Genomic DNA, 18,672 nt, shown 5'->3' on the forward strand with positions numbered 1-18,672 from the left:
CCAGGAGGTACTTGGCTTTCTAAGTTGGATGGTTGATGGTGGATTCTTTTGTACTGTAGGACTTACCCCAAAGAAAATACACTTGTCAAAGCTCGTTATTGCAGATATTGATAGACTGATATGTTTGTCAGGTATTGGACTGGAAGTTGACAGTTGGACATAACACAATTTGCCAAATGGATGGAGGATTAATACCCACCCAAGCTGAACTAAACCGAGTTAGGCTGTAAGAGAGACATAACTATATTGAACACAATCCACCGCACTGTTTTGAAATGGTTTAAAATGACACACTCTAACCTGAGTACCTGAGTTTGCGTCTCAAACAAAATTCCTCACCATAGCAGTGAATCCTCATGGGGTTGCTTTAATGATAGCCTGATGCTTCTCCTGTAATGGGTATGTCTGCTTTCATTCATCCGTTAGTCTCTGCTTGACTTGAATGTCCAAATAAATCTCGGTTGCAAAAAAGGTAACTCAGAATCACCAGTCAGTTTAGAGGATGTGGTAAAAAGGAGCAAACTCTTGAAAGAAAATGGAAATTGTCCCTCATATGTGCACTGTACTGCCCAAATAAAGTGACCTTATAATAGTGTGGTCAGCCAGTTTGGACTAGAGAGGGAAAAAAGTATTTCTTAATGTTTCTAGAGCCTTCTGGTTAGTGGATAGCATTGAGCAACAGCTTAGTGGGAACTAAATGACTGAAGTATCTTGCCACGTGGTCACTAGTGGTACCTTTAGTCCATAATAGACAGCCCTTCAATCAGAGTTATTTAATTCTGTCGTGCCGAATTAATTAGTTGATTCATTAATTGATTAATCAATCAACAAAAAAATCATTTGACCACACTTTTGATAATTGATTAATTGTTTCAGTCATTTATCAAATTGGCAAAAATGCCAAACATTCACTAGTTCCAGCTTTTCAAATGTGAAGATTTGCTGTTTTTTTCTATTTGCTACCATTTTGAATTCAATATCTGTGAGTTTTGGGTTTGTTTTCTGTTGGTATGACAACATTTTTCACTCTTTCCTGACATGCTAAAAATGAATAATGAAATTAATTGTAAAAAATGACAGATTAATCAGTATTGAAAATAATTATTAGATGCAGCCCTATGCGCTCGCTGAAAAGTTGAAGAAGTGAATAAGAACACTGACCACTGACCACCAGTGAAATGTTCCCAACAACTCCCTTGGTTGCACTTGCTGACCATTAGTATGCGTTAAAGGCCTCTATTGTGTTTTATGATTGATATGTGAACATGACATGATTCCTCACATTTCAGTATATACCAGTAGCCTAGAGATTAGACGGAGAAAGTTGCTGTTCTGAATCCCCAAAGCATCCAGGGAAAAGGTGGTTTTAGTGGATAACTCTTTGACAGTCTGATGTTTATGTAAAACAGGGTGATGCTCGGTATGCTTTCCCTGGATGAATAAAGGTTAAAAAACAGACTATGTACAGAATGTGACACATTTCTGACTGACTGTGTCGTTGCCTGACAGATCCTCCTGCAGGGAAAGAACCCGGGTGTGGTGTGGGAATACACTCTGCCTCGCACTGAGAGGAAACCTGACTACAGCTGGGGTGTGGTACGCTCTGACTGCTCTGCTCCCTGTGCTGGAGGTGAGACTGTGTGTTCGTGTTTGTATGTAGGCCTATACATGTGTGTTTGAGGGAATAAACCACAAGAATTCTGTGTGTGTACTGTGTTGTGCACATTAATTGACCGTTTGCTAAACCCCTTCACTGAACGATTGTCCAGTCACAGCTTAGAAACCTTAACTAGGCACAAGATTATAGTTTTAAAACCAGTAAACTGGAAACATAAAAAAGTCAGCCAGAGGCTAGCAGCTACCTACGACTAATAAAATCTGCCAGAGGTTGTCATTTCAGCCGACAAAATTAGCTGTCATTGGCAAGAAATGAGAAGCCTGCTTTTGTCTACCTCTATCTGAAGGGCCCATTTTTTAATGGTAATCTTCCATTTTTATCACTGTAAATTGCATGTGCTGTGTGAGAACAAACGTGCCAAACATGATAAGAATTAAATGTGTACTCTATGTGCATATGTCTAAAATTTTATCTGAATGTTTGTGCCTGTATTTGTCTTTGTATTGTGCAAAATTCCCTTCTGCTACAGTGTGGTTCAGGAAGTGTGTTAAGGCTAATGAAAAGCACCTTTGTCAACTGAGAAGTTCTGACTCTGTTGGTCCCCAAAGACTCAGAGTAGCCCTCCCTGCTTACTTGTCAGTGGATGGAGTGTGTTTGTCTGACTGTGGTCCTTGTTACTCCACTCTCCTTGTCTCAAGGGGCCGCAACAGCCAGCAGGCAGATATACAGACTGAGCTAACACAGAGATCTCCATCCATCTCTTTCTGGCTTCAAATATAGTCTGAAAGAGGAATCAAATTTAAAGTAATAATAAACAATTTTGAGTTCCATGTTGCAGGCATGAAAGCCGAACATGTCAAATTGCTTGCAAGAACTACATAAACTCTCCCTCTCTTTCTTTCTCTCTGCCTGTCTCTCCTTCAGGTCGTATTTCCACCAAGGCTATCTGTCTGCAGGACCAGAAGGTGCAGGTCAACTCCACCATGTGTAATCCCCACACTAGACCAACGCTGGGCTCCCATCTCTGCAACACACAGCCCTGCCCTGCATAGTAAGTGCTGCTGTCTGTGTGTGGGTCAGTACATTTCTTGGTGTACACTTGGTTGTGGGATATGTGGCATGGGTCTTTATGTTGCCAAATTTTCAGGAACCTAAGGCGCTGTTTTTATTACAGGCACACACACGGGCATATACACGCACACACTCACACACACCGTGGTTGAGCAGTCTAGAGTTTGCCTGTGGTCCATTTGCTGTGGCCAGCCACCACTCTGCTCAGCCTGTGTTCTTCTCTTCTTCCCATCCTCGCACTCTCTAATTTTTCCTCCTTTTTCTCCCATTTTCCTTTTAGAGAAAACACATGAAAGTCCTCCCTGTCTTCTGTCTTTTTGCATTAGTCTCTATTTATTGCACTTATTGCACTGTAGTGCTCTCTCCAGCTGTATGTCCATCTAAGTGTCAAACGGATTTTAATCACGCTATCATGACAAAATCATGTAATTATTTCTTGTCTTCATGTCACTGATGTCCATCTTTGTTCCGCTTAATGTGAACATCTTCCAGAGTGGCTGACAAGCAGACCATTATAGATTAATCTGAAATGCCTTAGTGTGGAAAAGTCCTAACCAGTAGTTGAACCCAGAAGAGAGAGGTTTAAAATTTGCAAAAAGTTTTTTATTTCTTGTAATTACTGTGAAGTATCTGACACTCGTTTTAAGAATGTATTATCTTAATCACAATTCAGTTATTCAAATTACACTAAAGCTTGTAGTCCCAGCTCTGGCTTCAGCTGTAGCTACTACAAATGGGGTCACCAAGGTCATACCCTCAGTAATATTTCTGGGAATCTGAGTTAACAACGCATATACCAAACTCCCATATAAAAATACACAATTTAAAATAGGCCTTGTTTGTAGGTGTAAGGCAAGCAACATGGATCATATTTTAAAAGTAACATTAGGAGCCACTTTAATTCAGCACATATTCTGTATGTAAATGTAGACTTGTTTCAATAAAAATGTAACTTAAATGACTAGTTAACAAGTGATCCATCACCAATCATCGTTATATTAAATTGTCGTTTTTTTTTCAGTGGAGTTTGGTGCACTTAATGTTACTCACTTCTCTGCTGAAACGTCCTTGGCGGCTTTATTGTGGCCGTCACCCTTAGGGCAATTGCCTCTCACGCTTTGCTTTTTTGTGATGTGCTGCCCGGCGAATGCTCTCCCTCTGGTGGGGGACCTCCCAGCCGCACAGCCAGTGCCGAAGCTGAAGCCACGGGTGGTGGCCGGTGTCAGCTGCTGCCGGCGCCACGTCAGTTGATTCTACCCGTCCTCCCGACCGCACAGCCGGTGCTGAAGCCGAAGCCATGGGCGGCAGCCAGTGCTGGCTATTTTTATAGTAACTATGAGTATGTGGGGTTATAGGGGTCATGCTAGTAACCCCTCTATGTCATTGAGCCACCATTTCAGGCCTGCCCAAAAAAATCCTGAACACAGAAATGGTGAAAAACAGTTTAAGACTCCGCAATTCAGTACTACATAGTTCACAGTCTTTTCACATGTTTTCAGCAATTATTTTCTAACATGTATAATCTCTTATTTTCCTTTACACGGACATTAACATTTTACTATTTTTTGGCAAATAAGACTAAGAGTCTACAGCCATACTAGTGGCTCTGTGAGGCTGTACTTAGGCACAACAATGCTTTGATCTAATTGCTAATGTCACCGTGCTAACATGCTCACAATCATAATGGTAAAATGCTGATGGTAAGCAGGATATAAAAAGGTAGCAGTGACTTTGGTGATCCCTTTCCTTTTCTTAGATGGGTGAGGTTTTGTTTGGAAATTTGGACTTGGGACCTCAGTATTTCTGAAATCCTGGCTATGACCCTGTGAGAAGCATCTTATTTCAATCTAACCCAGAGACATAAGCCTCAACCAACTTAGTGACTGTTTTTGTCCTGAAGCAAATACAAGATGACGTTTCCAAGTTTTGAATGGACCTTTTACTTTAGCCAACACTTGAGTATCATCATCCCTTTCATACATTCTCATCTCCCTACAGACAGAGCTTCCTGTCTCACTCTGAAGCAAGATCATGCCCATGTTTTATCTCTGTTGTCTAGACATTGTGCTTAATGGCATGCATTTTTAAAGAAGTGTGTGCATTCAGGGACCGGTGCAGCAAGCAAAGGAGGAAACCAGGCTAAAGTGCAGTGGAGTAACAAGTTGAAACAGCACTGAATAAATGGCCTCTCTCCTATGTAGGCCTTTGGCTGAGGGAACTGGAGCTAGCTTGATTTACAGCACTGCTCCAAAGAACAGGCAGGGAACCGTGTCTTGGGTTCAAAGAGAGTACACACACTCACACAAATGCACACACACGGGGCGGTTTGCACATTTACAGTGGGGATGCACACACATTTTTCAAATGTATGATGCTGAAATAATGTATTAGGAATCCAAACCATGAGGTAAAAATAGAAATACAAGCCGACAAGCTTGTGTCTGATGTTAAGTTCATTTTGTCCACCATCAGCCATGCTGCAATAAGTCCAGACTGAACTTTCTCCAGTGTCAGGGGTTGAACAAACCAGGCAGCTATCGGTTACACCTCCAACATACAGCCTCTGTTTCTCACTAAGTTTCCCACCACCCGAGAGGACATTTCCTGCCCCTAATCTTGGGCATACCATTTCTCTTATCTCGGCGAAAGGTATTAAACAGCCTTGTTGCGTGTCCTGACCTCCCCCCCTTTTGTTTGAGTGAAGGAAATGGTACAGCCCAAATAAATAACATCAGTGCAGGTTGTCCATTCAGGAAAATAAGTAGTGTTTGACACCCATGGATCTTATTATACAGTAGCTGACACCATTTCTCAGCTGGTAGTGTGTACGGGCCAATTTATGGGCGCTGCACAGGAAGAAAGTTGAGTTGAGTGAGCAGCATGAAAGCTTTAATGACTGCATTAAGACCTCCAGGATGTATGGGCACGCATTCAAGAGCCCAACAGAGAAAAGGAAAATTGACAATGAGGTGGGATGCATTTGTGCTCCGTGTGTGTGTGTGCGTGTGTGTATGTCTGACAGGAGGGGGAATGTAAAAGTGGCTGCTTATCTCTGCTGTGTGTATCTCGGGCGCTGACAGGCCTATCCATGTTTTATTGTGCAGAGACGGCAAGATTCCCACAGGGCCCAGCCAGTCTAGCCATACAGAGCCAGTCAAACCCAACACCCCCCCTCACATATACCCCCTTTTGCTTCACTCCCCATGTTGCTATGAGCCTGTCAGGGAAAACGGGGTTGCTTGACTGTGGTATTGCAGCAGTTTCTAGGCATAAACGGGAGATGCAAGGAGAATTTTAAGAAGTCAGTTCAGTCTCCCAGCCCAGCATGCAGTTAGGAGGAGATATGACCATATCTTATAGGTTTTCTTAAAAGTTTGTCTTGTGTTCCCCCTGTACCCAGCCCCTATCCCCACCTCCCTCTGCCCCTCTATCTTCTCTTCCTCTGTAGTTCCATCCCTCTGCTGTTTGAAGTTACTTTGCTCTTTCTCTTGATGGAGGCCATCTGTAGAGTCACTTACCGCAGGTCGGGGTTTTCTCTGTGTGCATCATGCAGTGGCAAATGTAGACAAATCAAAGTGAGACATGTTGCATCTGTGCCAGAGAAGATATACAGGATGACAAGGGTATTATTTAACCCTGTATTCAACACAGAGTAAAAAAGTTCTTCGCTGAAAGTGAAGAATATAACATTTATCAAGCAACTTACTCTTACTCACAACAAAGTGTAAGAGTAATATTTAAAAGCAGCTCACAAGTCACTCACATGATTAATCACATGTATTAAGCATACATGTAGCGGATATAGAGCAGACGTAGCTACTCAGAGCCAAAAAAATGTGTGAAAGTAACATTTCCAGTATCAATTTATTACCATGTGAAATGAACAACAATCTAATATATATGGTATAAAGGTATAATAGGAATGCCAAATAAGGAGAAGGAGAAATAGAAATGGAAACAAAGAAAACCAATCAGAAGAAGAAAAGAGATTTTTCAACTCAACTGGTAGATGAGAGAAAGCATGCAATAAGGGGAAGTAAGTACTACACAAGTGCATATAATGAACATGAATGGAAAGTGATTGCAAAACAAATCAATACCAGATTTATTTGTATTGTTTGCACCCAAGACAAATTTAAATAAATGAATTTAAAAATAGAACATTAAAACTAGGGTAACGTTCAATCTGTGTTGTGAGTTAACAACAGCTTCAAATACTGAGATAAAACTACACTGCTTTTTTAATTTACATGTTGCTTCAGATAACATATTGTTCATCCTGACCAATGACATCTAATCTTAATCAATCTAAATTTAAGAGTCCAACTTTTCACTCTAAGCAGATTTAGATTTGTACAAGCAATCGGAGCACGCTTGCATCCAAAGAAACTCTCTGAGTGCAACAGTAGTCCCAACATGACCAAATACCAAAATTATAAAGAATTCAAAGAAAGGAACGCAAATGTCAGAGCCAGTTGAGACATCCAGTGGACATTTTGGAGTGAAGTGCTTAGAAAAGAAATAATGTAAAGATGTTTTTTTTTCCTAGCAAAATGAGTAGAGACGGGAAATCTCTTAAGTACACAAAACCACACAAATGTAAAAATGTAAAAACGTGGGTTTAAAAAAAATTCGTCATTTTGCTATGAGTCTTGGTTTGCAGAAATATGGCAACCTGTTTGGCAAAGGTGGTTATTTTGGTATATAATAATGCAGAAAAACTCAAGAAGAACCGCTGGCCTCCAATCAAATTCAATATTAGGTTAAGAATAAAAGTTCATTCATTAGTGGTAACTGGTCTGCAGCCATACAAGTAGGTTGACTAAAAATGCAAGGGCGAGCTTCTCAGAAACTCCTCTGCAGTATTGCAATCTTATACCTCAAAATATGTCAGTTATTGAAACATTTCAGAGATACAAATTACAGCTAGGTCAGTGGCGGTTTGCAGCGAAGCGGAGTGGCACTTCAGCCACTTATCCCCAATGATATATTGTTATTTATAAGCCAGGGAAAACAGAGGGAAAAAAAGCAAACAGTCCCCAAGCCAAAAATCCAAACCGATGCTTTCGGGTCCCAATGGTTCACATCTTTCCCATTTCCAAATTGCAGTTTAGTCCTGCTGCTTCATTTGTCTGCGGGGTTTGAAAGAGAATGAAAGCATTTTTCTTCCCCTGCAGCAGGTCGGCGGCATGGAGGAATGGTCTTTGCGGTAGCATGTCGTCTCAGAACTGGACTGAGCCATCTGCCCATCTCTCCATCTCCCTCTTCTAAGCCTGTGGTTGTCAGACCACTCATTTGCTGTAATCTCCCCCTTCAGCCCCGATGCCAAGACAGAAGCTATTTCAGAAGCAGCAGTAGGCTTTCATCAGTGGCAAAGCGGGATTTCAGAGACACTAAAGGAGATGAGAGGATGGGAGAGGCACAAAAGATGGGAAAAAAGAGAGGAGATTAGAAATAAGATGATGGAAGGAGAAAGGACAGGTGAAAGGAGAAGTGAAAAGAGGAATGAAGAGAACAAGAAAGGACAAAAGAGAGGAGAAAGGGACTGCTGTCCACATCTGTCTGTAGCCTTATTGTATGTTGTATATTGCGGTTGGCCCTGGAGACCTGGGAAAGCTGTTATGGAGAGTTGTATATACAATATGGTTTTCATGTTTAGAAGTTTGGTTCCAAAGGAATATATACTCCAGCCTGTGTGTTTTCTTTGTCCCCAACTACCAATTTGTGCACTGACAAAGATCAATGTACAAAATATTTTAAGTATGTTAAAAGAAGCAGGTCTGGGTTTTAATGTGCCCTGGTTTCACAACTTTTAAGAAAAGCAAGGAAAGTCATAGCTCTTTTTCCATTTGGAGCTTTTAACCACTTAATAATAAGTATTTTTTGGTGTGATAGTAATCACTGGTAATTTAGGGTAAAATTACGATTTTCTGTGCGTGTGTTTGGGCCCAAAATAAGTACAGCAGATTAGAGTTTGGACCTGTGGTTGGGTGTCCTAATTAGGAGCTCAGTCATGTGGTTGGTATCCTGATGACAAAGGCTGAGTTTACTCTATAGTAGCTCCATATACTGTGTGTGCAAATGCATGCATGTATGATGTTGCATTTTATACATACTATCCTTCACTGATGACTGTTAACCCTTTGTAACATATTGGGCCTCCCTCTACACACAGTTGGGCGACAGGAGACTGGGGGTCGTGCAGTCGGTCATGTGGAGGAGGTCAGCAGACCAGGACACTGCGCTGCCTGAGGAAGGTGACCTATCAGAGGGAAGAGGTGGTGGCACACTCCCTGTGCCCTGTCATCTCTCCAGCCCAGGTCCAGCCCTGCCACACCCAGGCCTGTCCGCCCGAGTGGAGCACCGGATCCTGGTCACAGGTGGGTTCATCCACAGACACATGACATAACTCACTACAGGGTGATAATTTTAGACAGAACATTTTATAATTTTCTTGTTTAAAAAGACAAAAGAAAAAAGACTTCTTACAGTAATAATCAGTATGATGTTTGAAGCTATAAGTACTCTATCCAAAGTCTAATGTTTGATTCTAAATTGATGCAGATCTTGTCACGTACAACTTTAAAAAATCTTTATTTTGGGGCTATATTGTATACAAATAAGATACAAGTCATTTGTCTTTATTTATCTAGCTGTAGTAGCCCTTATTTACAGCAGACATTTTGATGTCATAGTAGGAAAAGCACAGGTGTTACTAATAACATTAACAAGGACTCAACAAGGACTCAACAAGGACGTTCTATTCAAGTGTCTCAGTAAGCCATGACAGTGTGCTGACAGTGTGACAGTGAGCCAGCAAGCACAGTACCAGGACCCTGAAACTGAAGCAGCTGAATGGAATTCATCCATCATTAATTTTATTACTTACACCTGTGCTTTTTCTGTTGTGACATGTTAAATGTCTTCTGTGATAAAGGCTTACAGTTACTTTTATACTAGCTTTTCAAGCATAGAACTATGTTGACGTGCTGACACAAGAGTTTTATAAGAAAATAGGTTTCAGTTGATGTTGATGATACTTTATCTTCCTCTCTTCTGTCTTTGTTTTGAAGTCACTGTTTTTCCTGTCGGGGGGTTGACAGCTATGTGTGCTCTCTGTCACAATTAACTTAATCGGCTGAAAGTCATGTAGAGCTTCACCGGCTTTACCTTAAACTGAAACATGGTGACATGTTAAGACATCTGCATGACAGAAAGATGCAGGTGTCTGAGAGGAGCTACACACACACACACACACACACACACACACACACACACACACACACACACACACACACACACACACACAAACACACTCACAGACTTTCCTAGACAAACTGTCAGATGTCTCTCAAGCAAAAACAAACACTCTGCCGCCCTCTGTTGGACATGTGGCAAACAGAAAAAAAAATCACAATTTAACACACAAAGAGCAGAAAAAAAGAGCCACATTCACATTTTTTGTGACCTTGAAATTGACTGAGAATGAACTTAACTGCACATAGTAATCAGATCAGTTTTATGTGCCAAGCAGCCACACAAAAATGTTAACAAGTACAGTTTTCCTGGACGATCACTTCTAATATGATGTTGACTTGCAGGATTGAATTCATTTGCAGCACGGAAACGTGTTTTTGTAAAGCCAACATTTGATTAGGATATTCAATTCTATGGCAGTTAACCAAGTATGACTGAAAGGTCTCATCCAGTTCCTCAGTAACCTCAGTGCATCACACACTAGACAGGATTTTATTTGCTCATTTTCCTGTGTACAAAATTAATGGTTTGGCAGCAGATCTGATGATTTGTCAAACTTTCCGGGATGATTAGCTTATGTGACCTGCACAAACTGTACAGTCCTGACACTGAGCTGTCATTCAGCCACAATTCTTGCATCGTGTTGTCCGCTTGGACTATTTTGTAACACTATTCGAGAGTTCAGTTGGCGGTCAGGCAGAGACGAGGCCAGTCTCCCTGAAAAGATCAATCGGACCTTGTGACAAAAGGACAACTGGGATGAGGCAGGTTGGGGTGTGTGTACTTGTGTTGTTGTGTATGTAGATGGATAAGCACAGATGTGTATGTGTGTTTTGTTTAATAAATGAATGCGATGTGGTTGCATAAACTGCTGGGACGGCTGTGGTCGTCAGTCCCAGCGGAGCAGTTTGACTCTGTTGTCCATCGCTCTGCAGTTCACGTGGAGTTTACAGCAGCACTATCTGCTGTTGGTGGACACTTTGATGGGTTGGGGTCACATTCATCTCCGAGTTATGGTTTATTGTATTTAATGTTAGGCCATAATGGGCTGTCGTCAAACCGATGACCTTCTGTTTGCTTGTCCACCATGTGGTCAATTACAGATGCATTTACAGTGTCCGTGCCAAGGATTTAACCTCTGATAATATGGCCTAGTGCTTAAATGTAAGGAGAGATGAAGGTTAAAACAACGTGAGGTTAAGTTACAGTACATGGGAATGCATGTATGCTTTAATCTGTGCATGCTCTTTAACCCTTTGCTTATTAAAGTCACAAACCTCCTTAGGACTCTGTCATCTGTGTTTTATGCCTTTTTGGTTGATTCACAGTGCTCAAAGACCTGTGGCCGTGGACTGAGGAAGCGGAGTGTGTTTTGCCGCAGCACTGATCCTGGGGCCAAAGCGGTGGTGGTGCCCGACAGCATGTGCAGACAGCACCACAAACCCAAAGCCCAAGAGACCTGTGTTCTGCGGCGCTGTCCCAAGAATGAAAAGCTGCAGTGGATCCCCACTTCCTGGGGAGAGGTAGGAAAAAAGAAACTCAAGGAGCAGAAGCAACAAAAGTGAATTGTGTTGTGTTCAGTCAAATCATTTTGAGGAAAAATCCACCCTAAAGCACTGGAAATCTGTTTTGAGAAACATTATTTGATGGTGCACCTTGTATTTGTTGGTCCATTCTTTTGCTTGCTCCAAATGTAGAAGATCTCACCTCACGCTGAAACAAAGTCATGAATACAAAGGCATCTTTCGAGTGTTCCCACTTTTCCAAAAAACTTACAATCATACAGGAAAAAATCCATCACAGAACAGAGAAAGCATTTTCACAGCCAGCAGCCCTCAATAGACCAGAATGCAATGCAACATCAAGATGTGTTTTGGGTGAGGACAGAGACTATTACTTCATCTGGACCTGAAAAACAATCAGTACAGCTCAAATTCACATTTCTTCTCTGAGGTTGTTGAAAGGAAAACGGGCAAATGTTGGGAATGTTTAAAGTTGATGGGCCAGGTTGAAGAAAAAATAGATCAAATGAAATGAATAATAAAATAAATTTCAATACTTTATCACCAAATAACATGGAATCAAGATAATTTAAACTGTACTTTTCAAGCCATGGGACCATGAAGGATGAAAAAGTGTCACACAGACACAAAACAGCAAGTCCTGAAATGAATTGGTTAGCTGATGGGAAGAAAATTGTCATAAATTATTTTTGCTTTTTTGTTTTAAGGTAATTTATCAAGTAAAATGCAAAATGTGCAAGATTCAGTTTCTGAAATGTGAGGATTTACCTCTTTTCACATTTTGATAATTGTAAATTGGTTTTGAACTATTGGTTGGACAAAATAAGATAATGATTTGAAAAAGAAAAGAAAGGAAATAAATAATTGTTACAGTCCTAAAAGCAGCCATCAGGGCACATCACTTATTATACTGATATTTATGATAGACACTACAATAAAAAACAACATGTATATAGATCATGCAGACTGAGTGAATATAATTATAGGGCAGCATATGCAAATAGCAGGCTGTCGACATCCACTTATCTTTCTCCCTTATAGTGGAGAGGCAGGTCAATCTGCTGAAGTGCCCACGTTATTTTACCAGCTTTGCTCAGCAATCTTGCCAGTTTACCCCTGAGAATATGGTTATCCATGCCAATAAATTATGTTGTAAGATATTATACCCTATCAAGGATTTGCTTACAATTTTTAAGATGTGCTAGCTCAGCACAAAGACAATCAGTGTCCTTAAAACTAAAAGGTTCTGAATATATTCTTAGCCATGTTACATGGCTCTTGCTGGAGAACAATCTGTGTATTTTGCACAGATTAATCATGTTGAATTTGTGTCTTTATGAAGTATTTGATGGCCAACATGGCTCATTATGTTGGCCATCATTCATCAGTTCTGCAAGCAACTTGTAGCATTAAAAAAATCTTCTTACTTGCCTGGGTGATGTAAAGTAATCTTTGTTCTGTTTGAGTTGCTGAATATGGAATAAAAAAGGTCAGTATAAGTGTCAGGTTTGCTAGAAATTCACAGCACAAGACTAGCAATATAAAACACTGTGGAGACACACAATTGTTTGGATTCAGAAAAAAACACATCCGCACACATACATATACACTGTCTGCTCATCTAAAATAACGACTGAAAAATGACTCAGTAGAGAACTTAGTATTTTGGCTGTAGTACCACAACGATAAGTGACCTTGTGTGGTGTCTGCTGCTATGGGAACCTTCTGCATTACACACACACGCACACAGTTCATTTTCTAAAATTGTCCCTCCTGCCTGCACCGTTCCAGTGCTCCAGGTCTTGTGGCTCAGGCATCCAGAAGAGAGAGCTCAACTGCGGAGAGAGAGACTTACAGGGAGGGTACGTGCCTGCAGCTGCACACCAAAACATCCTTCATGCTTTAATAGATCTGCACAGAAACTTAGGAACTTAGGATGTTTTCAAAATTGCATGTTCTGTAGTCATTTTGAGTCCCCCCCCACACAGGTATGTGGAGTTTCCCATACGGAGGTGCAGGAATATGGCCAAACCTTTGGTGGATCTCCAACAGGCCTGCAACCAAGGTCCGTGCCTGGAGCTCCCCCGGGTCCTCCCTGGCAGGACCACCTCCAGCGCTGTGGTCTTAGGCTGGTACTCCTCTCCTTGGCAGCAGGTGTGTCTGCTCATTTTTTAGTTTATATTGGTACTTTGACGGAAAAATTTTTTTACGTCAAGGTCAACTTACTAGCTTATTCCTGAACTTTTAAACATATCTCCTCAGAAGATGGACTTTGCTGTGTTGTCATGAAGATAGCTCAGCATGTGACCTAAGTGTGGAACTTTGGTGGTTGTGTATGGAAGGTTAGAGAAAGATATAGATATTAGCACCATCATTCAATGTGTGATCAGTTGCTTTGCTTCTAAACTTAAAAAAATGTACTGAAAGGGTTTCTTTAGATGAACAACGTAATTGATTTTTGTTTAAAAGGCCCTTTTTTCTGGGAGGCCCTGGCATGAGGAAGTCTGAGCCAAAACTCTGATCAATACAAGACATATGACCATGAGTGGATCTTGTTCACCAATACCTTTTGTTCCCCCCCCAAAACCTCAGAAGCGGACTGCACAGTGTAGGTGGTGGTAGTTCACAGGCGTAGCTTAGTTCTGAGCCCACAGTGGCTGGCTATGAGGAATAGGCCTCAGATGTAATCCAAAAGCTCGAGTCTGTTCCAGAGCCTATCGGGGCCTATGTGTTATATCATCTATTATGCAAAAAGTCTTAAGGGCAACCTCTTACAGCACAGTGTCTTATTCTGCTTGATCTTGAGCTTGTGATCCTTCTATGTTTCCACCAGAGAAGATATCTCCTGACAGCTCGCTGGAGGGCGAGTACATGCTGTATGGGATGTTTGTTTTCTTTATCTGTTCTTTGTCTCTGCATAGACTTTTCCTCCATGCTTTCCCCTCCTTCCTCTGCTCCTTTTATGATGATTCCTTCTTCTTCATGCGCTGCAACATTTGATCTTCTTCTCCTATTTATATCTCTGTGCCCCTTCTCACTTCTCTTCTTCTCACTCTACCCTTCTTTTTAATCCTGTCTTTCTGCTGTTTCTCTCTTGCCTCCGTGCCTTTGTCTCAGTGCTCTGTGTCCTGTGGCGGAGGGGTCCAGACTCGGTCCATCCAGTGTCTCCGGCAAGGTCGCCCTGCAGCTGGCTGCCTGCCCCACCAGAGGCCTGTCACCTCCAGAGCGTGCAATACACACTTCTGCCCCGCTGCTCCTCCGGCTCTGCCACAACGCCCCGGCCGGGTCACAGCTGCTGGGCCGGCACTGAAAGGTAAATTCCTTCGAGGGAAAAAGACAATCCATCCTGTTTAATTTACCTATAACCCTGAAATTACATGAAGTGTGTGGAACAGCTCCTTCTCTGTTTTTTGCTCTTCCTCAGTCACTTTATCTCAACAACTACTTGATGGATTAAATGAAATTTTACACATCCATGCTCATGTCCCCCTCAGGATGAATCTTAATAACATTGGTTATCCCAAAGTTTTTATCTGGCACCATCAGGTCATGTTTTTCATCATAATAAATTGAAGATCTTTGGGTATTTGAGTGTTGGTCAGACAGAACAATCATCTTGATGACCTCACCTTGGATTCTGGAGAATTGAAATGGCCCAGTTTTTTAAAAAAAAACATTTTCTAGATTTAATCAATGCAATCAATCGAAAGTGAAAATAATCGCCAGTTGCGGCCCTTCATTAAACTGCTTTAAAAAATTTGCCTCATCCTGTGTTTTCTCTCTACAGGTGAACACTGTGTGGATCATTTCAGCTGGTGCCACTTGGTTCCTCAGCACGGTGTTTGTAACCACAAGTTCTATGGACAGCAGTGCTGCAAGTCCTGCTCCAGCAAGAGGCCATAGAGCTGTGATACCTCTTGAGTGTGTGGCTAAAGGCATCGGAGGGAAATGACACCACAGAGGCCATTTGGGGGCAATAACTTACAACACACAGAACTGTGCTCAACAGCGTGTGTTGTCTTCCTGGAGTACTTGACTAATGAATTTTGTAAAGAAGTAGAAGAGAGACTCCTCTTCTTTTTAAAGAAGGCAATATGGGTGCTGACGCTCATCTGCCAAAGCGGTGTCAAGTCATTGATCACATTGGAACTGCAAAGACAGTGCAAACCACAGCATCTGAAGACACATTGATGTAATATATACTGTCTGTTGTCATTTTGTTGAGTGTGTCCCTTTTAAAACCTCTGAAAGTGCAAGCCATCGAGAGAACAGTAAAGGACAATAGCGTTTTTAGCTTGCTTATACGTATGTTGTATATTTAAAGGCATCTGGTTTCATACGCCTTTATTTAACTTATTATGGTTCGTAATATATGATTTTACATTTTGTCAGTTGTACAGTGGATCTGTGATATGTTATTTCTATGTTTGGATATTCCATAGGATTGTGCAGTCACTCGTAGATCCACGTAATGAGATTTTATATGAGGCATTAGTAATCAATGGTCAAATGTCCTTTGCACTTCTCCTTCACACACTCTCCGCTTGTTATGTTTACTGCTGCTGAATCATACCGGGACACATTTTTTCCTGCGCATTCCATTCATGTTAACGCTATGAAAAGATGCAAATCTGTGTATGTAAAACATTTTATCCAGTCACGTTGTAAGTGGTCGTTTTTATCTCACCTGTATCATTATGGTAAAAGAACTTGATCATCTACCTGTCTTTCTTTTCTTCCCTGCATAGTCTCTATCGATTACAGCCACAATAAGGTGAATAATGTGCAGCGTTGCCTGCAGGCCTGGGAGAGATCAGAGTAGGGTGAAGAGGGAGAAAAGAGGATGATTGTAGGGTGAGCGTGGATGCAGTCTAGATAGCAAGAGGTTTTGCTTGTTGAGGGATAACAGAGTAGGTGTGTTAGATGTCTGGTCAAAATGCAGCTCTGATGTGGCAGAGATTGGGCTGGTTGGACTTCAGATATGTGATGACGCAGTTGCATTCAGTTTGGTGTTAATCAGCCAATACTTGAGCAATATAATAACTCGCTTACCAAATAGCAAAAAATGGTCTGACAGCTTGGCCAAGTGGTCATTTACAGGTCAAAAGATGTCAAGTCAATGTTCAAACTGGGCTAAATTTGGTGGAAGTTTTTTTTAGCTGTTTAGGTTACATGTAATTGTGGTTTCAACAGTATGTAAATGACTATATTTCAATGTGAAGCAGGATCTAACTGTACAGTACGCTGGAATATAATTATGCTGTTGAAATTGTTGAACAGTTATATTTAACCTGGATGTATAAAAAACTTTCCAACACAATTTTGCCAGTAGTAACCTTAAATACAGTAAATATATCAGATCTTTTCTTTTTTTTCTTTGCTTTTTTTTTTAAATCACCAAATCAGTGCTTGCTGCAGGTATGCAAATGCTGAAATGGGGAAGATTTTTTTTGAGATGAGCTGTAATTGCTCAAATTCCCTCTTATCAGTGAAAACTACAAAATAATGATATGAATAATAAAATAATGGTATGAATAATGATGTCAGAATGTCCCCTGAGCTTAAGTGAAATTATATTTTTTATGTAACCACACAATTTTTTATTCATATTTATTCATGTTTTTACATTTTGGTGTCATGTATCAACTGGAGCCAGATATTATTTTGCATACATATTACCCACATCCCAGTCACAGCATAGACACACTTTCTAAACCAATTAGCTCTTGAGAGAAATTTACTCAATTAACTAATTAATTAATAAGTGTTTTTTTTAATTAACTCAAAACTACTATGATTCTGTTATCATATTTCATTAAAAAATTCATTCTAAAACTTCATAAAATGAAGTATAAATACAAAAACATTTTTGTCAACCATTTTCTTTGTATATAATGTAAAAACATACTTGTATTATTTAATTTGTAAGAGAGAAAACACATATGTGTGTAATTCATATTACCTCATATTGTCATTTTTTAATGATGTGATTAAGAACACCTTTGAAAAGCTCCTATGTGAAATCAGATTGTCTTGTTAAAACTTGCATTCATTGATTTTGGGTTACTTGACGTAAGCCCAACAATTTGTTAACACAAAACTGACATATAAAGTCCATATAATGAACGTGTTGGTAACCAGTGGCTAATTCACACATGGAGAGTCATGGAGCAACATTAATTTTCATTCAGATTCATGTTCTCGGCCATCTGATGAATGTAAGTCCAATATTCACTCTTCTTTTAGCTCTCTTTTGGTCTCCACCAACTCCTGAGGGATATATCTGGCTCTTTAGCTGCAAACTGCACCACTGTTTCCAGCTAGTCGTTAATTTTGTCTGCTGTTTGGTGCTGGCCAGTTAGCATGCTGTGTGTGTTTCAGAGCTTTTTTACAGTTTTACTTTAACAGTTTTCTGCCAATTGAAAATGACACTGATGAGATCAATAAAATTGTAGGCCAAAAAAAAACAAACATACAATGGCCATTATTTGGGATCTGCTTAGATTATCATTAGCCTCCTTGGAAACTTAAGACATGTGGTAACTTTTTGCCCCTCTCAAAACTTTCATAACTTGAAGCGTACTGAGATTTATGCTACCAAACAGTGTTTTTCTTACGGTGATTATGCCACCCTTTCTCGCACTGCGGGGGCTGCAATTGCTCTTTAATCAACCCGTCTGCATGAATCCTGGAGCCTGGAGTCCCCACATCGTCTCGACTGCATGCTGTTTACTGGCATGCTGTGAGCCAGACACCACAAGCTGGGACTCATACACACAAATATGATGGCTCGGCTAACATACACAAATATATTATGTTCACTGAGCATCAGGTTGGCTGTGAAGGTGTGTGTTTACTGTACTTGAATGCGTGTGGGTGAATGCATGTTTTGCATTCTTTCCTGGATGCATGTGTTTGCTGATTGCATTCATGCATTTACAAGTGTGTGTGTGTGTGTGTGTGTCATAAAAGGGGAGAGAGTGTGTTTGTACAATATATATGTATGTCCCAACAACCCAGCTTATGATGTCTACCTCTCAGTGGGGCAGCAATTTACTTCTGAGATGATGTGAGAATTTCTATTTCTCCATCCTGCTTTCAGTTCCAGATGGGATTCAATTTACCCCATTCATATTGGTTCATAATGGCATATTTCGATTATCTTAGCATGGGGAGCCACATCAACTCCAAGCATTACTGCAG

General features: G+C 40.8%; 1 protein-coding gene across 1 annotated transcript in view; it reads left to right on the forward strand.

Moving 5' to 3' along the window:
* Positions 1 to 16,187, forward strand: part of adamts18 (ADAM metallopeptidase with thrombospondin type 1 motif, 18) — a 60,580-nt gene extending 44,393 nt beyond the window's left edge. The window contains exons 17-24 of the mRNA XM_067596060.1: positions 1,510 to 1,630; positions 2,543 to 2,669; positions 8,865 to 9,069; positions 11,275 to 11,469; positions 13,261 to 13,331; positions 13,458 to 13,623; positions 14,587 to 14,782; positions 15,257 to 16,187. Coding sequence (XP_067452161.1) covers positions 1,510 to 1,630; positions 2,543 to 2,669; positions 8,865 to 9,069; positions 11,275 to 11,469; positions 13,261 to 13,331; positions 13,458 to 13,623; positions 14,587 to 14,782; positions 15,257 to 15,372 — 1,197 coding nt within the window. The 3' untranslated portion in view covers positions 15,373 to 16,187. The remainder of the gene's footprint in view (positions 1 to 1,509; positions 1,631 to 2,542; positions 2,670 to 8,864; positions 9,070 to 11,274; positions 11,470 to 13,260; positions 13,332 to 13,457; positions 13,624 to 14,586; positions 14,783 to 15,256) is intronic.
* Positions 16,188 to 18,672: the final 2,485 nt, after the last annotated feature.

Source organism: Thunnus thynnus, chromosome 1 (assembly GCF_963924715.1).
Source record: "Thunnus thynnus chromosome 1, fThuThy2.1, whole genome shotgun sequence".
In the NCBI taxonomy this organism is placed as follows: Eukaryota; Metazoa; Chordata; class Actinopteri; order Scombriformes; family Scombridae; genus Thunnus; species Thunnus thynnus.